This window comes from Pelodiscus sinensis, chromosome 9 (genome assembly GCF_049634645.1).
Source record: "Pelodiscus sinensis isolate JC-2024 chromosome 9, ASM4963464v1, whole genome shotgun sequence".
NCBI lineage: Eukaryota > Metazoa > Chordata > Testudines > Trionychidae > Pelodiscus > Pelodiscus sinensis.
In genome coordinates this window covers 43,915,234-43,932,402 of record NC_134719.1, presented here as the reverse complement: position 1 = coordinate 43,932,402, position 17,169 = coordinate 43,915,234, and the positions used below count along the sequence as shown (strand labels likewise).

The window sequence follows — 17,169 nt, the reverse complement described above, 5'->3', positions numbered from 1 at the left end:
TGGGGCTGCCTACCCCCAGACAAGAGGTTGGCAAGTATAGCGAGCAGGGGGCACCATGCCCTAGTAATATATAAAATAAAGTTAATGAAATCTATAAAACAAATAGAAATAATGGTTCTTTATGTAATTGAATGACCAATTCAATTACATCTAATTTTCTGTCCCAACCAAGAACTGGAAAATGTTTGCTGAGTTGCAGAGCCTTTTTGAAATCAACGAACCACAAATGCATGAACAGTCGTGCTAAATAGCCAGGTATATGGTTACAATTATTGAGAAACTGCAATTGTACTCACCTGGTTGCCATAGAGATAGGTTACAACCAATGTTACCAAATGCTCCCACTGTGTAACAGAACACCTGTATCACATGTGTAGACTAAAGCATTTAGAAATGAAAAACTTAATACCTACCTTAGGTACAAATTTCCAGAGCATCTACTATAAGTCTGGCAGTGGTCTAGGAAATGTAACCATTCACCTACAAATGATATTAGGGAGTATTTATACTATAGCCTTTTAAATATTTTGTCTGCTTTAATGAATGAAATAAGTTCTTCTTTTTCTGCTGAAGTTTGTTACATTCAAATACAGTGTGAAAATTAGCTATACAATATTATTCTTCACCTTGTGAAGCTAAGAAGATCATGTAGTGTTCTGAAAGAATCTACAATACTTTATGTGATGAAGTACAAGCGAACAGGAATGGATTCAAAGAAAGGGGCTTTTGTTGGGGTCGTCCGTGAGTACAGATGTGTGAGAAATTAATTATACTCTGTGAGGTGAAGAAAAAGAAATGAAATTGCATTGCATAGTAAATTTCATTTTGTCTAAAGAAAAGTTATCCATTTAAATCCCCATGTTTGTCTTGTGTTTCTAGCAGATAGATTGTATATGTGCTCATAAAAGTTCAAAATATCTCTAGAAAACTTCCTTAAGTCAGTGATAGCAGTAACAGTCCTTGGTGTGTGAGACACATGTTTTGGGTCCTGTTATTCTAGTGTATAACATTATTCTGCTATTGATAGAGGCATGTATTGTGGAAGAGTGCGTTCCTAGTGTCATTATTGAAGTAATAGATAGAGGCCCCTGTCAAGATTAGGTCCCCTTTGCACTGGGCTCCATATGCACATATAATGAAAAGACGGTCCTTCACCCAAAGAATTTATAGTCAAAGGTTCTGGAAATTTTACCATTGGAATAGAAGTAGGCCAATACTAAGTACCTTTAAAAGTCCCACCCATAATCAGGATTGGCCTTAGAACTGCAGGGGCCAAGTTGCTGAGTTGCCATTTGCCAGGAACAAAAAGGGTCATTATATGTTTTGGGACATCAATATATGAATTGGCTTTGCCAGAACCGTTTCAAAATAAGTGATTGAGAATTACAAGCTTTATACATTTAGAATACTAACTTCCTCTCCCTTTCTAGCATCTGAACTCTGCATTACTCCTTATCTCTATATCTATTTGTTCAATACACAGCACTCAAATAATGCTTATAAAATAATGCCTACAACAGTGAAAGCAACCAAATAAGCTTTCTTGTAAAGTGTTCAGTGTGCAATTAAAGGAATTTTTGAATTCCAGCTCATTAGAAAACATATTTTTCTTAAGATGACCAATAGAAAACCACACTACACTCAGACTGCTCTAAAAGTTGTGCTGGCTGCAATGGTGAGACAGCAGCAATTACAGCATTTGCAGATTGCTGTTTCTTCTCCAAAGGCAGCTATATGGCTAGTTGACTAGTTAAGGTGCCTTTACTGCAGTAGTGAGGAGAGAATCCAACTCTACGGTGTAGAAAAATCCAGCTTCATGTTATTCTGATCTTGGCCCCTGTTATGCAATAAAATAAGTGCTTTTAGTAGCGAAGTACATTGGCTTCGCTACTACTTCACTCATTTTGTAAAGACAGATAACCTCATACTATAGACTGAGTCACATCCTTTCCCAGTAATTTGATATTTGTATAGCTTTAGTGACTTCAGCTGAGTTGATCCTGATTTATACTAGTGTAACTGAAAGGAGAATCAGGCTCTTTATGTATATGTTTCCCACTAATGACTATTGAAGTTTTTGTGGAGAAGGACTGTAGGATCAGTTCTAGATGTATGCTTATGTTTTTACTTAATAGATTGCTAAATATATTTAAATATGAGTTGGTTTTCTTATGTATTACAGAACTTGATATATACAATAGTAAAAGCGCTACATGAAAGCTGAGAACCAATGAAATGTAAATGGAGTATAATCAAGACATACAGATTAGGACAAGTAAAACCAGACAAACTGACCATCTGAAAAGCCAAGTAAATAACATATTCACAGATAACTTTGACTATCCTGAGGATGCAACTGAGGAAGAGCAAGAAGATTTACCTTATGATGGAGACCTAAAAAAACCTTCTCACCACAATAATGAATCCAATAACTTGAAAGCTTATGTTTCTGTAGAAAACATTTCTGATAACTTCTTAAATTTAACCTGTTCTGAAATGAACAGAAATTTAAATGAAGAAATAAATTACAAAACACAATACCTACCTCAAGAAAAAGTCTTCAGTCACTGTACATCTGCCACAAGAACAAATGAAATAACAACTGAAAAGGCAATAGAAGCTCCTGTGTGTGGTACGTCTTTGGAGATGGAATTATCAGTTGGAGCATGTAGAATCCCAGACAGGAAGGAACATTTCATCAACTCTAAAATTTCTGATCTTCTTTTGCATCACTTTTCCAAAGAAGAGTTATCAAACACAAGCCAACTGATTGATTGTGAGACTATCCCAGAGTTATCCTTTGCTGAAAGTGTGGATGAAACTGTCCTCACTAAAACTAGAATTTCAGAATGCACTAAGGCCACTTTTCTAACAGAACAGTGGGCAAAACATTTTGAAGATGATTGCTTAAACATACAAGAAGAAATATATCAAGATGACTGCAAATATAAACATTTACTAGATGACAATAAATGTGTTATAGATGACAGGGCTACTTCTTATGGTGAAGAGAGAGACTGCATACAAGAAAATTCACAGCTGACAGCTGAAAATGAAGATGCAAATAATTTCCAAAACATAAGAAAAAATCACACTAATCAAAAAGGTTTGTTTGAAAGAACAGGTTCATCTCACGAACTCAAATATGGCCAAGGCCAAGTTAATTATTGTCTTCCTGACTTCTCTAAAGTTGCATCAAAGGTCAAAATACCAAAAAGAAATAACAATGATAAATCAGCTCCCAAAATGAAAAGAACCAAATTCTCACCTAATTTGGTTGGTAAATCAGCAATTGTGAAAGATGTTTTAGAAACTATGAATTATTTTGATTCTGTTAAAGTAAAGAATCAAGAAGAAGAAGGAATGAAAATTCCTGAACTTTTACAACAGATAGAGGTAAATGAGATATTTTCAGATATAAGTCCAGAATTTAATAAAATAGTCCAATGGAAATGGAAGAGACTACGCAGCAAAGCCTAAGATGAGTAATTCTTTATGCAAGTGGTCGCATTGAAGTCAGCAGTTCTACTAATATAATTAAGAATTACTTACATGAATAAAGATTCATAAGATTGAACTTTCTGTCCATAATGTTCATAAACCTGATATATTTTATGAAGTTATGAACTGATACATTCATGATTAATAAGTTATTTCCTTTCAACATATTATTAAATTGTATATAGTCAGTTTCATTGTTTAAGTCTTACATACTTGCAATATGTTGTTTCTAATGCTGTAGGAAAATGTTTAAATTCCTGCCCAAATTTACTTTAAATGAAATGTTAATATCTTAAAGATTTTAATAGTGTGTTTGACCCAGCTTCCATTTATGTCAATGGTGATTTTGCCAATGGATCTTTTAAGATTTATAAACATCTTGGACGGTCACCTGTGCTACATGATTCTCTTTAAATTATTTGTTCCAATATTTTAGGATTTCCTTTATTCTGGTTGTAAATAGATGACTTAATGGTCACTTTAGATATTTAGACTCAGTCATTAGGACTGCCAATATGTGTAAAGCTATACTCATGCTTACAACTTTGTAGGATCAAGGCCTTAGTATATAAGGAAGACTTATTACAACACACTAATAATTTTTTCTTTATTATTTCTTGATTAATACAAGTTGCTGACCAAACATGCTGAGGATCAGAATTGTATTGATCATTGGAGGTTTGATGCTAAGGTAAGTCTTCCTGAATATTATAAAATAATTTAAATTATTTAGGAGAGCTTTTTCTTAGTACAATATATTTTCTCTCTAAGAATCTGATATGAATCATATAATTTACTGAACCACCTTTTATATAGTTGTTTCTATTTATAGAACTTCTCTAAAGATAGATTTGACTAAGTAACTTGAGGTTTTTAGATGTCTAAAGCAATGAGAATAGTTGAACTAGAAACATACATTTTCATAACTTGATATATTTATGGGAAATAAACACAGATACTTTAATGCTTTTCAGTTAATAAAAAGAGAAAAATACTTTATACTGTGTTCTTTATGTGTAATTTAAATAACCCTTTCTAACCAACTTCTGTAAGGATATATATATATATATATATATATATACAGTATTAAAATAGTTTTCTTTTAGTATTTCAAGTGAATATTTTATATATAAAGCTGTGCTTTTATTTTGAAATACTCTTTTGTATATTTGAACAGATATATCCTCATTCAGATTCTCCTAATCCAAATCTTTCCATTCACTCAAGATGTATGGGTGCAGCTTCTGAAGTGTCTATATTTCATCCCCTTTCGGTTCCTATCCAGCCTATGGTTGGTGTGTCCCAATCATCTTTTTCAGGTAGTTGAAATTACAGTGGTTATACAAATACCAAAAGGTTCTTTCTTTTACTTAATTGTACACTTTGTTATTCTGTTCCATAATCTGGAAAGCTGTATATACAAATTCTAGTTAGTACTAGATTCATTATTTTTATTATGTTATATAGGATTACAAGATGGGAGAATGATTTCATCATTGCCATCAGCCACTGCAGCAGGAGAAATACATTGTTCAAATCCTAACTCAATGGAAAATACAACAAAAGGAGAAAAGATGTCTCAGATGCTAAAGGAACAGGCAGAGCAACTGAAAACTAAAGTAATATGAAAGAGACTTGTTTCAAAACCTACTTAATATTGATATTGCAGTTGTTGTTTTTATGATGTCTAAGATCCCCAATAAAATTTATAAACTTTCTATTGAAGGTAGAAGAATTTTCTAAATGTGTAATACAGGAGACCTTACCTTTGCAAGATCGCTGTCTGGTAAATTATTTTTTGTACATGTATTGCAGTGATATGTTGTGTGCTTTAAATGGCTTTGGACAAATGTTTATTATTATTTAGTGTTGTTCAGAAAGATATATTTAATAATAAATTAAGCCCTTTTCTCCATTCCAGAATTAAGTTACAGTCATGAAAAGGGCTACGGTCAAGTTTGAGATTGACAATATGTGTCTGAATCCCCTAGACTCCTTTGAAAATCTCAACTCAAACTATTTATGAAGGCAGCCCTTACTCAGGGAAATAGCCACTGAAGTTGTTATGAGTTTTGTTTGAGAAAAACTTGAATTAAGGATCAAGACCTCACAATGTAACTCTCTATTTGTACATCTTCTATAGACCACAAAGAGTTAATAATTGTTCTGTCCAATTATATTGTTGAATGATTACATGGTAAAGTCATTCACTATTAAATCTCTTTTATTGGTGAAGGCATTACAGGAACTAAAAGGATGCCTTGATACATTGGAACGGAATTATTTAGCCACTAAGGAAAAGCATCGTGGTTTACAGCTACAGAACTACAATCACAAATCCACAAGCATTGGCAAGTTTGATCCTGACAGGTCAGAGATGCCTGCAAATAATATGTATGTCTATCTGTGCTCTTTAGCCATTATTAATGAATTTATCCTCACAATATTTCTCTAAGGTACAAAAGTAATATTATATCACATTTTTTACCTGAGGGCCTCGTCAATTTTTTGAGGCCCTGGCGATGCCAGTTGGAAGTAGAAATTGTTTGAGTTTGGTACTCACTTTGATGCAGTCTTGTTCAGTTAAAAGGAATATGAAAAGTTCTGCTTCTTAAAACAAAGGAAGCGTTTAGAACAAAAGAAGCAGTTTTGTAGCTTACAACAAAGCCTCTTCAGACAACAGACCCAAAAGTGCTCTCTTATTTGTCCAGGGTCACATAGTGTTAACAGGTGCTAACAAGGCTCTTTCATTTCTTCAAGTATTTTCCCCCTTTTTAAACTATTTTCTCTCAGGGTGTGTCTAGACTACATGCCTGGTTTCACGAGGCTTACCTGTGCCGATGAAGAAAGGCTTCTTTGTCGGCGCGTCGCGTCCAGACTGCCCCGATCTGCCGACAAACAGCTGATCGGCAGATCGGGCAGCCATTTAAATTTAAATGAAGCCGCGATTATTTTAATCGCGGCTTCATTTCCCTCTTCCGATCTGGCTAATCTACATGCCTCCGTCGAAGGAGGCATGTAGTCTAGACACACCCTCAGACTCTTCTTATTAATTCTTAGTTTTGTACAGGAAGCTTTTCACAGAGTCTAACCTAGGGATGTGAAAGGTTAAGCAGCTAACTGGTGAGCATCACCTTAAATAGATAATGCTTACCGTTCCAGTTAACCTGTAGGGGCTGGAAAAGCTCCTTGCTTGCCCTGGACATGGGGTTGCTCCAGCCCTGCAGGGCCCACCACAGGCAGGGGCTGCTCTGGTCGGCTAGCCGGCCAGAGCAGCCCCTGTTTGTTGTGGGCCCAGCCCCCCACCGCAGGTTATACTGCTGGTTTCCTGGAAGTGGGGCTGGCAGGGGCTGCCAGCCCTGCTCCTGAGGAGGCAGCTTCCTTGCAGCAGCAAATCCTCCCCAGTAGTTGGGCTGGCAGGGGCTGGCAGACCTGTTCCTGGGGAGATTTAACTGTGGGCTCTGCAATAATAAAGCTTATTTAAACTTTATATGCAGTATAAAGTTTATTTAAGGTTTATACTGCAGACCCTGCAGCGTGTAACCTTGTAACCGCTAGGTTACCTTTTAAAACTTACTTTTACATCCCTAGTCCAACCTAAATGGCCATTTCTGCTATTTAAGCTCATTTCTTCTTGTCCTGTCCTTAGAGATTAAATAGAGTAATTCTTCTTCTTCTTCCTTGTAGCAGTCTGTTAGGTACAGTACTTAAAATTGTTATCATGTCCGCTTTCTGTCTTCAGACTAAACAAACCCAATATTTTCAAATTTCCCTCATGGCTTATGTTTTCTAAACCTTTAATCATTTTTGTTACTCTTCTCTAGACTTTCTCCAATTTGTTCACCTCTTTCCTGAAATGTGATGCCCAGAACTGGACACAATACTCTAGTTGAGGCCTAAAAAGCACGGAGCAGAGAAACATTCCTTCTAATAAATCCCAGAATGATGTTTGCTTTACTTTGCAGCAGTGTTACACTTTGACCCTTGCCTCTGTTTGTCTGGAAATGGGTGACAGGAGAGGGATCACATGAGGATTATCTGTTGTGTTCCCTCTGTATGGGACATCTGGTATTGGCCATTGTCAGCAGACAAGATACTGGGCTAGATGGACCGTTGATCTGACCCAGTATGGCCGTTCTTGTGTGTGTGTCTGTGTGTAAAGTGGAGCCCCAGCTAGGGGCTGAGGCTGAGGCCAGATGCGGGACTGGAGCAGGGCTGGGGGTTGAGTGGGGCTGAGCTGCACTTCCACCCTGCCTTCAATGGGAGTTGCACCACCCCAAACCCAGAGGGCCATGCCCTATACTTTAGGGAGTTTATGATTTTATGTGAGATAGTATCGAAATCCTTACTAAAGTCAAGATATACCACATTTACTGTTTCCTCTCATCCACTTGGGAGTCATAGAATCATAGTACCATAGAACTGGAAGAGACCTCAGAAGGTCATCAAGTCCAGCCCCCCGTTCTAGGCAGGACCAATCCCAACTAAATCAACCCGGCCAGGGCTTTGTCAAGCCGAGACTTAAACACCTCTAGGGATGGAGACTCCACTACTTCCCTAGGTAACCCATTCCAGTGCTTCACCACCCTCGTAGTGAAATAGTTTTTCCTAATATCCAACCTGGCCCTCTCCCACCACAACTTGAGACCATTGCTCCATGTTCTGCCATCTGTCACTACTGAGAACAGCCTCTCTCCATCCTCTTTGGAACCTCCCTTCAGGAAGTTGAAGGCTGCTATCAAATCCCCCCTCACTCTTCGCTTCTGCAGACTAAACAGACCCAACTCCCTCAGCCTCTCCTCATAAGTCATATGCTCCAGCCCCCTAATCATTTTGGTTGCCCTCCACTGGACCCTCTCCAATGCGTCCACATCCTTTTTGTAGTGGGGGGCCCAGAACTGGACACAATACTCCAGATATGGCTTCACCAGAGCCAAATAAAGGGGAATAATGACATCTCTGGATCTGCTGGCAATGCTCCTCTTAATGCAACCTAATATGCCATTAGCCTTCTTGGCTACAAGGGCACACTGTTGACTCATATCCAGCTTCTCATCCACTGTCACCCCCAGGTCCTTTTCTGCAGAACTACTACTTAACTGGTTGGTCCCCAGCTTGTAACTATGCTTGGGATTCTTCCGTCCCAAGTGCAGGACTCTGCACTTGTCCTTGTTGAACCTCATCAGATTTCTTGTGGCCCAATCCTCCAATTTGTCTAAGTCACTCTGGACCCTATCTCTGCCCTCAAGCATATCTACCTCTCCCCCTAGCTTAGTGTCATCTGCAAACTTGCTGAGGGTGCAATCCATCCCCTCATCCAGGTCATTAATAAAGATATTGAACAAAAACGGTCCTAGAACTGAACCTTGGGGCACTCCGCTAGAAACCGACCACCATCGTGATATCAAGCCATTAATCACTACCCGCTAGGCCCGACCTTCTAGCCATCTTTCTATCCATCTTACTGTCCATTTATCCAATCCACATCCCTTAACTTGCTGGCAAGAATATTGTGGGAGACTGTATCAAAAACCTTGCTAAAGTCAAGGTATATCACATCCACTGACTTTCCCTTGTCCACAGAGCCAGTTACCTCATCATAGAAGCTAATCAGATTGGTCAGGCACGACTTTCCCTTTGTGAATCCTTGCTGACCATTCCTAATCACTTTCCTTTCTTCCGAGTGCCTCAAAATGGATTCCTTAAGGATCCCTTCCATGATGTTTCCAGGAACCGAGGTAAGACTGACCGGCCTATAGTTCCCTGGATCGTCCTTCTTCCCTTTTTTGAATATGGGCGCTACATTTGCCTTTTTCCAATCATCCGGAATTTCTCCCAATCTCCATGACTTTTCAAAGATAATGGCCAAAAGCTCCTCAATGACATTTGCCAAATCCCTCGGATGCATTAAGTCCAGATATGGATTAGTGTACACGTTTAGCTTTTCTAAATAGTTCCTAACCTTTTCTTTACTCACCAAGGGTTGTCCATCTTCATTCCATCTTGCATCACTTAGCGCATTAGTCCAGGAGGCCACGTTGTCCGTGAATACAGAGGCAAAGAAAGCATTGAGTACTTCAGCTTTCCCCACATCATCTGTCACGAGGTTACCTCCTTCATCCAGTAGGTGCCGCACACCCTCTCTGATCACCTTCTTCTTGTTAACATGCCTGTAGAAACCTTTCTTGTTATCCTTCACATCCTTAGCCAGTCGCAATTCCATTTGCGCTTTTGCCTTCCTGATAACCCCCCGGCATTCTCGAGCTATACATTTAAACCCCTCCCTGGTCATTTGTCCACGTTTCCACTTTTTGTAAGCTTCCTTTTTGTGCTTAAGTTCACCAAGGATTTCCCCTGTAAGCCAATCCGGTCTCCTACCATGTTTGCCTCTCTTGCTATACATCGGGATAGCTTCTTTCTGTGCCTTCAATAAGGAGTTAATCATTTTAACTCAGGGCCTGTCACCCAGCTGTGCTGCAGCCATGGCTGTGAGATCCCACTGCCAGGCCTGCTGGCTCCTCTGTAGCTGGGGCTGTTCCAACCCAGCGGGGAGATCACAAGGCCATAAGATTTGATGATGGCATTTCCACTCTCCTCCAATTAACCAGTAAGTGTATCAATAAGCTTCATGCCATTTAATACCCCTACCATCTACAAAGCTTCTTACCTGTCAAAGAAAGATATTAAGCTGGTCCCGCACAATTTGTTCTTGAGGAAACCCATGCAGAGTGTTAGTTATCACCTTGTAGGTGTTTGCAAATTATTGCTTACTTACTCGCTCTACTATCATTCTGGGTACTGAAGTTGAACTGACTGGTTTGTATTTACCCATGTTGTTCTTATTTCCCCTTGTTTAGAGTCAAGCATTTAACTGTGGTTTCCTTTCATCTATTTAATGAGACCAACAAAAATAGATGGTATCATGAGCTTTCATGGGCAAAACTCACTTCATCACATAAAGTTGGTTTTGCCCATGAAAGCTCATGATACTATATATTTTTGTTAGTTTCTAAGGTGCCACAGGACTACTAGTTTTTAAAGTTACATTCTAACACAGCTATCCCTTTGAATCTATTTAATGTTATTGTTTTATTTTTGGAGAGAGATGCAACTTTGATACTGCAGTGATATACAAAAAGCCAAAAGTTTATTGAAGGGCTGATTATATAACTCTGTATTTTGTATTTGGGTTTAGAAAGTTGGAGGGGGAAATATTTAGGCTTGGAATGCTGCTTGAAGATGTCAAAGAGAAAATCGATGACAATAGATGTAGTCCATATCCATCTTCATTCACATCTCCTACATCTCCTTCACTCACTCCATGTGAATCTGTGTGGTCATCCAGTTCTTGTGTTCCTGAGGTAACTCATCAAGTTCTGTAATCTACAGAGCAAGCTCTTCTTTTCATTAATTTCAACAGGGTTGTGCAAATTTGATCTTACGCTTCTAAGAGTCAATACCTTGCTAAAATGCAGATTGTTAATTAAAGAAAGTAATATATTTTATTCCTGAATTTAAACTTTAAAGTATCTCATTAGCCATGTTGATCAAAACTTAAATAGATGACATCTGTGTTGGGAGAAAAGACTCCCAGGCTGTGTCTACATTGGCAAGATTTTGCGCAAAACGGCTGCTTTTGCGCAAAAACTTGCCGCCTGTCTACACTGGCTGCGAGTATTTGCGCAAGAACACTGACTTTATAATGTACAAAATCAGTGGTTCTTGCACAAATACTCTGACACTCCCACTCAGGGATAAGCCCTCTTGCGCAAGTATTCTTGTGCAAGAGAGCCAGTGTAGACAGCCACGTTAATTTCTTGCACAAGAAAGCCCGATGGCTAAAATGGCCATTGGAGCTTTTTTGTGCAAGAGAGTGTCTACATTGGCACGGATGCTTTTGCGCAAAAGCAAATCTTTTGCGCAAAGACACATGCCAGTATAGACACTCTCTTGCGCAAATACTTTTAACGGAAAAACTTTTCCGTTAAAAGTATTTGCGCAAAATCATGCCAGTGTAGACGCAGCCCCAGTGTCAGTACGAAAAACATATTTGTTATCAGAAAAGCAAAACATTTTAATCTTTGCAAAAATTGAAAAGCTGTTTCTGCAAGTGAATCACTATAATTTAATAGAGAAAAGTTATAACAATGGTAACCTTCTGCTTCAGTGAGATTAATAAATATCACAGTTTGCCTCAGAGGCTCACATTCTTATATATCATAGAAAGCTGGTGAAAATGGTACTGGTTAGTCCTGGATCATACGCTGCAAAGTGCAAATTGGAGGTTTCCCACTCTTTTACATGTCACCAAGCAAATGCTTTCTAACTGTACTAATTGTTTGAAATACTATATGAATTCTGATAAGAGTCCTTCTCTGAGTCCCGAATTGCATAGATTTTCAGGAAATCTTAGGTTGCAAGGGCAAGGTTTTGGGTCAGAGATGGGGAAACAATGGCCTGTGTGCAAGGTCTGGCCTTCGGCTTACTTGTATCCAGCCCACAGTGAGCCTTAGTGTCTCCATCCCCCAGGGCTGGAGCATGACCACTGGGAGCTCCGAGCCTCATTGCCCCTATGGGCTGGACCACGAGCTCCAGCAACTCCAAGTGTCAGTACGCACGCATGCACACATAAACACACACACACACACATGCACACTGTAGTGTGAGAGCCAGCAGCCCCTGAACCAAGTCAGTGAGTTGTGAGATTGTTTTTGTTTTGTTCTTTGGTTTTGGGGTTTTTTTCTTGTTGAGAGCCAGATCAGTGAGGTGTGGTTTGTTTGGTTTTTTTGCTTCTCACTGGTGTGCAGCCCCTAATTGAGAAAAATGCCTTGCCCCTGTTTTAGAGAATACAATAATCATCTGTTGTTAATGTCTTTATGTTATCAGTAATATGGTTGCTTTGTACAGAGCCCCACAGTTTCAATCATTAGTGATCCTCCAGAAAGGTCTGCTATTGAAGTAAATTTTCATAATAATAATAAAAGGAATGAGGAAGAGAATAGAAGTCATGTGACTGACGTGATCCCTAAGAAAACCAGTCAGCTTTCTTTACAAGATGACAATTGTGATCCTTTTCCTAAAATGTAAGTATTAATCTTTGTGATAGGTATTGAAGTCATTTATTAAAGTGGATTTATAATTACTAAGTTTGAAGACATTTATTGAGCATATCGGATCAAATGACCACTGAAATCAAAAGAATCTGGTTAATTTGGTTGGGTGTTAGATTATGCCACTGCATGACCTATTGAGTGACCTAATCCAACCATCCTTCTAGTGCACAATTATTCCCTTTAGTAATTTTTTAAAAACAGCATGAAGGTATGTCAATATCCAAAATCACTACCTATTCCATTCCATTTTTTAGGGAATCAGCAGACTATTGGTATAGGTTTAACCTCTCTAAACCGTGACACTCTGGTCTGGCAACATCCATGGTCCAGCAAGACTGTGGATGTTCCTGGACCAGAGAGAGCTGGTGGAGGGCTGCCTGGCGGCGCCAAGAGCTCAGCGCACAGCAGGGCCAGCGGCAGTGGGGGAGCTGGCCGGGAACCTGGCAGCTAGGCCAGGGCTGGTGGGGATAGTGGTAGGGAGGCCAGAAATGACCTCCCAATATCTGGCAAAATCCCGCATTTAGGACTGGTCAGGTCCCGAGGGTGTCATACCAGGGAGGTCCAGACTGTATTTGTGAGTTATATCTATATTGAAGCTTGCTCTGTTGGAGAGACACATGATAATAATCTTGCTATTACGTATTAAAAACTGTATTTTAAAATAAAAATTGCTGTTTTCTCAGCCAGTTGGTATTACAAAAAAGAGATGCATCTGCCTTTGTAAGAGGAATGGAGCCTCTGGAAAAAGCACAACTGCTAGCAAATAAGCACTCGTCAAATGAAATGGTACATGGTATATTTTCATGTATAATTGAATCCTTTGGATGAGCTTGTTTGTTTATTTTATCCAATGTGATAATGTATATTAAACTATATTCTACTGTTCCAATATTAAGTTTCTGACCCAATGTTAAATTTGTACAACAGACTGACTCAACCTTTGTCATTGCTGAGATACACAGTATGTCAGAACATTGCAGTACAAATGCCAAGTAAGATGATTCAGGTTTATCGATGTGGGTGTCAAAACTTCTGAAGCGTTCATAATGTGGTTTGAGTCTGAGAGGAACTGTTCTGGAAACTGTTGCATAGACAACTACTGGATTTTAAATAGTATCATTTGTGCTTGTTTAGGGCTATGAGGAAAAAAACCCATGAATCCATGCCAAATCCTCTTAAACCTATGCTAATAACGTCATTTAGTCTGTGTCTTAACTTTTCTTATCTCTAGAATGGGGATAATGTGCAGAAGTTGTGCAGTCCATTTTACATAGCCTTTGGAGTGGATGATAAAGTGAGAAAAAGCATTGCTAAAGACAGAAAAATTATATCTAAATGCATGTGTGACATGCTATATTTCTTGAGAAATACACAATGTGAATAAGTGTATAAAAATCTTATGTTCTGATTTGTGGTACAGCAGTGCTTCTTTCCTCCTGAGGCAGACAATGGAGCTGGAGGTCAGGAATCCCATAAACAGCTTATACTAAATGAAAAACTTAACAGTGATCAAGAAAACCCAAAAGGGTAAGTGCTTTATGTAATTTGACAGATTAAAAACACTTGTAAACAGCCAAAATAAGTGTATGCATTCATGGATATATGTTTGACTCTGAAATTTAATGGTAGGCTCAACTCAAAGTAAAGCTGGTTGTCTTTGAACATGGAAAGATCTGATTAGAAACCATAATTGTGCCCTTACATTTTACACAGGCAATAAATCACACAGGATGAAATCCTGGCCTCACTAAAAATAAGTCTGTGGCTTCTATGACAGCATTTCATTCAGTGAAATTCAACCCTATTCAACACTAGGCCTATTACATCACTTAAATTCCACTTAAACATTATTTTGACAGTTTAAATAGAGCAAAGATCCTGTGTTGGCCCTCTGCACAGAAGTGAATGTCCCCCATGCTAACTACAAGTTAAGTCAGTGAGGGTATGTCTACACTACAGCGCTAATTCGAACTAACTTAGTTAATTAGTTAATTCGAACTAAGCTAATTCGAATTAGCGCATCTAGACCTAAAAACTAGTTCGAATTAGCGTTTTGCTAATTCGAACCAGCATGTCCACATTGAGTGGACCCTGAACAGAGGTTAAGGATGGCCGGAAGCAGTGCCGGCAGGGCATCAGAGTAGGACTTAGAGTGTGGAGCTGCTGTCTCAGGCTAGCCGAGGGCTGTGCTTAAAGGAACCCGACCCCCACCCCGGACAGACAGTTCTCAGGGGTGCCCCGCTTGCAAAGCAGTCCTGGCTTGGAGTGCCCTGAGTGCCCACACTCGGAATATCACAGCACTCGGCCATCAGCCTGGCTGCACTTGCTGCAGGCTGCCATCCGGGGGGAGGGGACAATCAGGGGGCTGCAGGAGAACTTCCACCCCGAGCAGCCCGCAGAGCCAGCCCAGTCCTCCCCATCGGGGGCTCATACCCCATTCCTCCCTCACCTCCTTCCACTTACCCCTCCCTAGCCCCCCTTCCTGATGTACAAAATAAAGGACACGTGTTCAAAAATAGAATCTCTCTTTATTGAACAAAAGTGGGGGAGACTGGGAAAAGGAGGTGGGAGAGGGGAAGAGAGAGGCTGGGAGAGGGGAGGGCAACTAAAATGATCAGGGGTTTGGAACAGGTCCCATATGAAGAGAGGCTAAAGAGACTGGGACTTTTCAGCTTAGAGAAGAGGAGACGGAGGGGGGATATGATAGAGGTCTCTAAAAGTATGAGTGGTGTGGAGAGGGTGCATAAAGAAAAGTTCTCCATTAGTTCCCGTAATAGAAGGACTAGAGGACACCAAAGGAAAGGAATGGGTAGCAGGCTTCAAACTAGTAACAGAAAGTTATTCTTCACAAAGCAAATAGTCAACCTGTGGAACTCCTTGCTGCAGGAGGCTGTGAAGGCTAGAACTAGAACAGAGTTTAAAGAGAAGTTAGATCAATTCATGGAGGTTGGGTCCATGCAGTGCTATTAGCCAGGGGGTAGAAATGGTGTCCCTGCCCAAAGTTTGTGGAAGGCTGGAGAGGGATGGCACGAGACAAATGGCTTGGTCACTGTCTTTAGTCCATCCCCTCCAGCGTACCTAGGGTTGGCCGCTGTCGGCAGACAGGCTACTGGAGTAGATGGACCTTTGGTCTGACCCAGTACGGCCATTCTAAGCTCAGGGCTCAGGGTCGGGGGTCTCAGTGGACCACCTTGATTTTCATGCACACCTGTTCCTGGGTGGCCAGGCTGGCAGCTCTCCTGCCCTAGACAGCCACTTTCCTGTGCCTAGTGCGGAGGTCGTGGACGAGGTCCACGATGTCTGCACTAGACCAGGTGGGTGCCCGCCTCTTGCGGTCCTGGGCAGGCTCCCGAGAGCCACCAGCCTGGTCCCGGGAAGAGGCGGAAGGCTGGGGGGCATCAGATGGCTGGCTCGAACCGTGCCAGGTGCAGGGTCTGCTGGCTGGGTGCTGGCAGGCTTGCACCTGGCACGGGCACCGTAGCCAGCCCGTGCACCTTTAAGGGCTCCAGGGCTGGGAGGGGGGCAGAAGAGTTTCCCTGGTGGTGCCCAGAGTGGCCACCAGGGAAAGCTGGGGAGGGCTAGCCTCCCACTAGTTTGAATTAAGGGGCTACACAGCCCTTAATTCGAACTAGGCTTAGTCCTCGTGGAATGAGGTTTACCTAGTTCGAACTAAGCGCTTCACTAGTTCGAATTAACTTTGTAGTGTAGACATACCCTAACAGTTCTGCCAACAGGGAGGGCCAAAGGGGGCAGTAACCCTGGACCCAGAGCTCTTGGCCACCATTGCAGCTAGTACAACAGCGGCAATAGCTGGAGCCCCAGGACCCTTAAATTGCCCCAGAGTGCTGGGTGGCATACTCCAGGCGGCTCTGAGGGCTGGTGAGGGGAGGGGAAACATGCTCCAGGTGGCTCTGAGGGCTGGTGGGGGGAGTAGGGTTGCCAGGTCTCTGGTTTTGACCCAGACAGTCCAGTATTTGAGCTTTCTGTTCGGGAAACAAATTGAGAAAATATAAATGTCCGGTATTTTCTAAATGAGATGTAATGTAGATTGTGATGTAATGTCAAGTGTGCCCGGTATTTTTGTTGAAACCATCTGGCGACCCTAGTGGGGAGGGGATACACTCTCTGGGCAGTGCTGAGGGCCGGTGGGGCAGGGAGTCATGCTCTGGGCAGTGCTGAAGGCTGGTGGCGGGGAAACATTCTCCAGGAGGCTCTAAGGGCTGGTGTGGGGAGGGGAACAGGGGTGGCCCGTGGCTATAGGCGGACTCGGCCGCCACCTAGGGTGCCACCGCCCGGGGAACCCAATGATGACGTCACGGAGGCACCCGGGGTGCCCGCCAATCACATCAGTCCATTGACGGCCCTGCAGGCGGGGGCGCCAATCGCGCGTTCCGCATGGGGCACCAGCTGCCACAGCCCACCTCAGGCTGCTCCTGGAGGGGAAACATGCTTTGGGTGGTGCTGAGGGCTGGCTGCCCCAGCACCGTCTCTTCTGCCCAAGACTCTGCCCCTTCTGGGAGTGCAGAACCAGGCCCCCACACACTCCCTGCCTAGG

At 41.4% G+C, this 17,169-nt stretch overlaps 1 protein-coding gene across 1 annotated transcript in view; it reads left to right on the top strand.

Moving 5' to 3' along the window:
- The first annotated feature begins 2,235 nt into the window (after positions 1-2,235).
- AKNAD1 (AKNA domain containing 1) overlaps positions 2,236-17,169 on the top strand; it is a 28,737-nt gene continuing 13,803 nt past the window's right edge. The window contains 10 exon segments of the mRNA XM_075936661.1: positions 2,236-3,396; positions 4,133-4,192; positions 4,679-4,820; positions 4,969-5,120; positions 5,228-5,287; positions 5,738-5,871; positions 10,697-10,862; positions 12,409-12,584; positions 13,298-13,400; positions 14,035-14,141. Of these exon segments, the coding sequence (XP_075792776.1) occupies positions 2,236-3,396; positions 4,133-4,192; positions 4,679-4,820; positions 4,969-5,120; positions 5,228-5,287; positions 5,738-5,871; positions 10,697-10,862; positions 12,409-12,584; positions 13,298-13,400; positions 14,035-14,141 (2,261 nt within the window).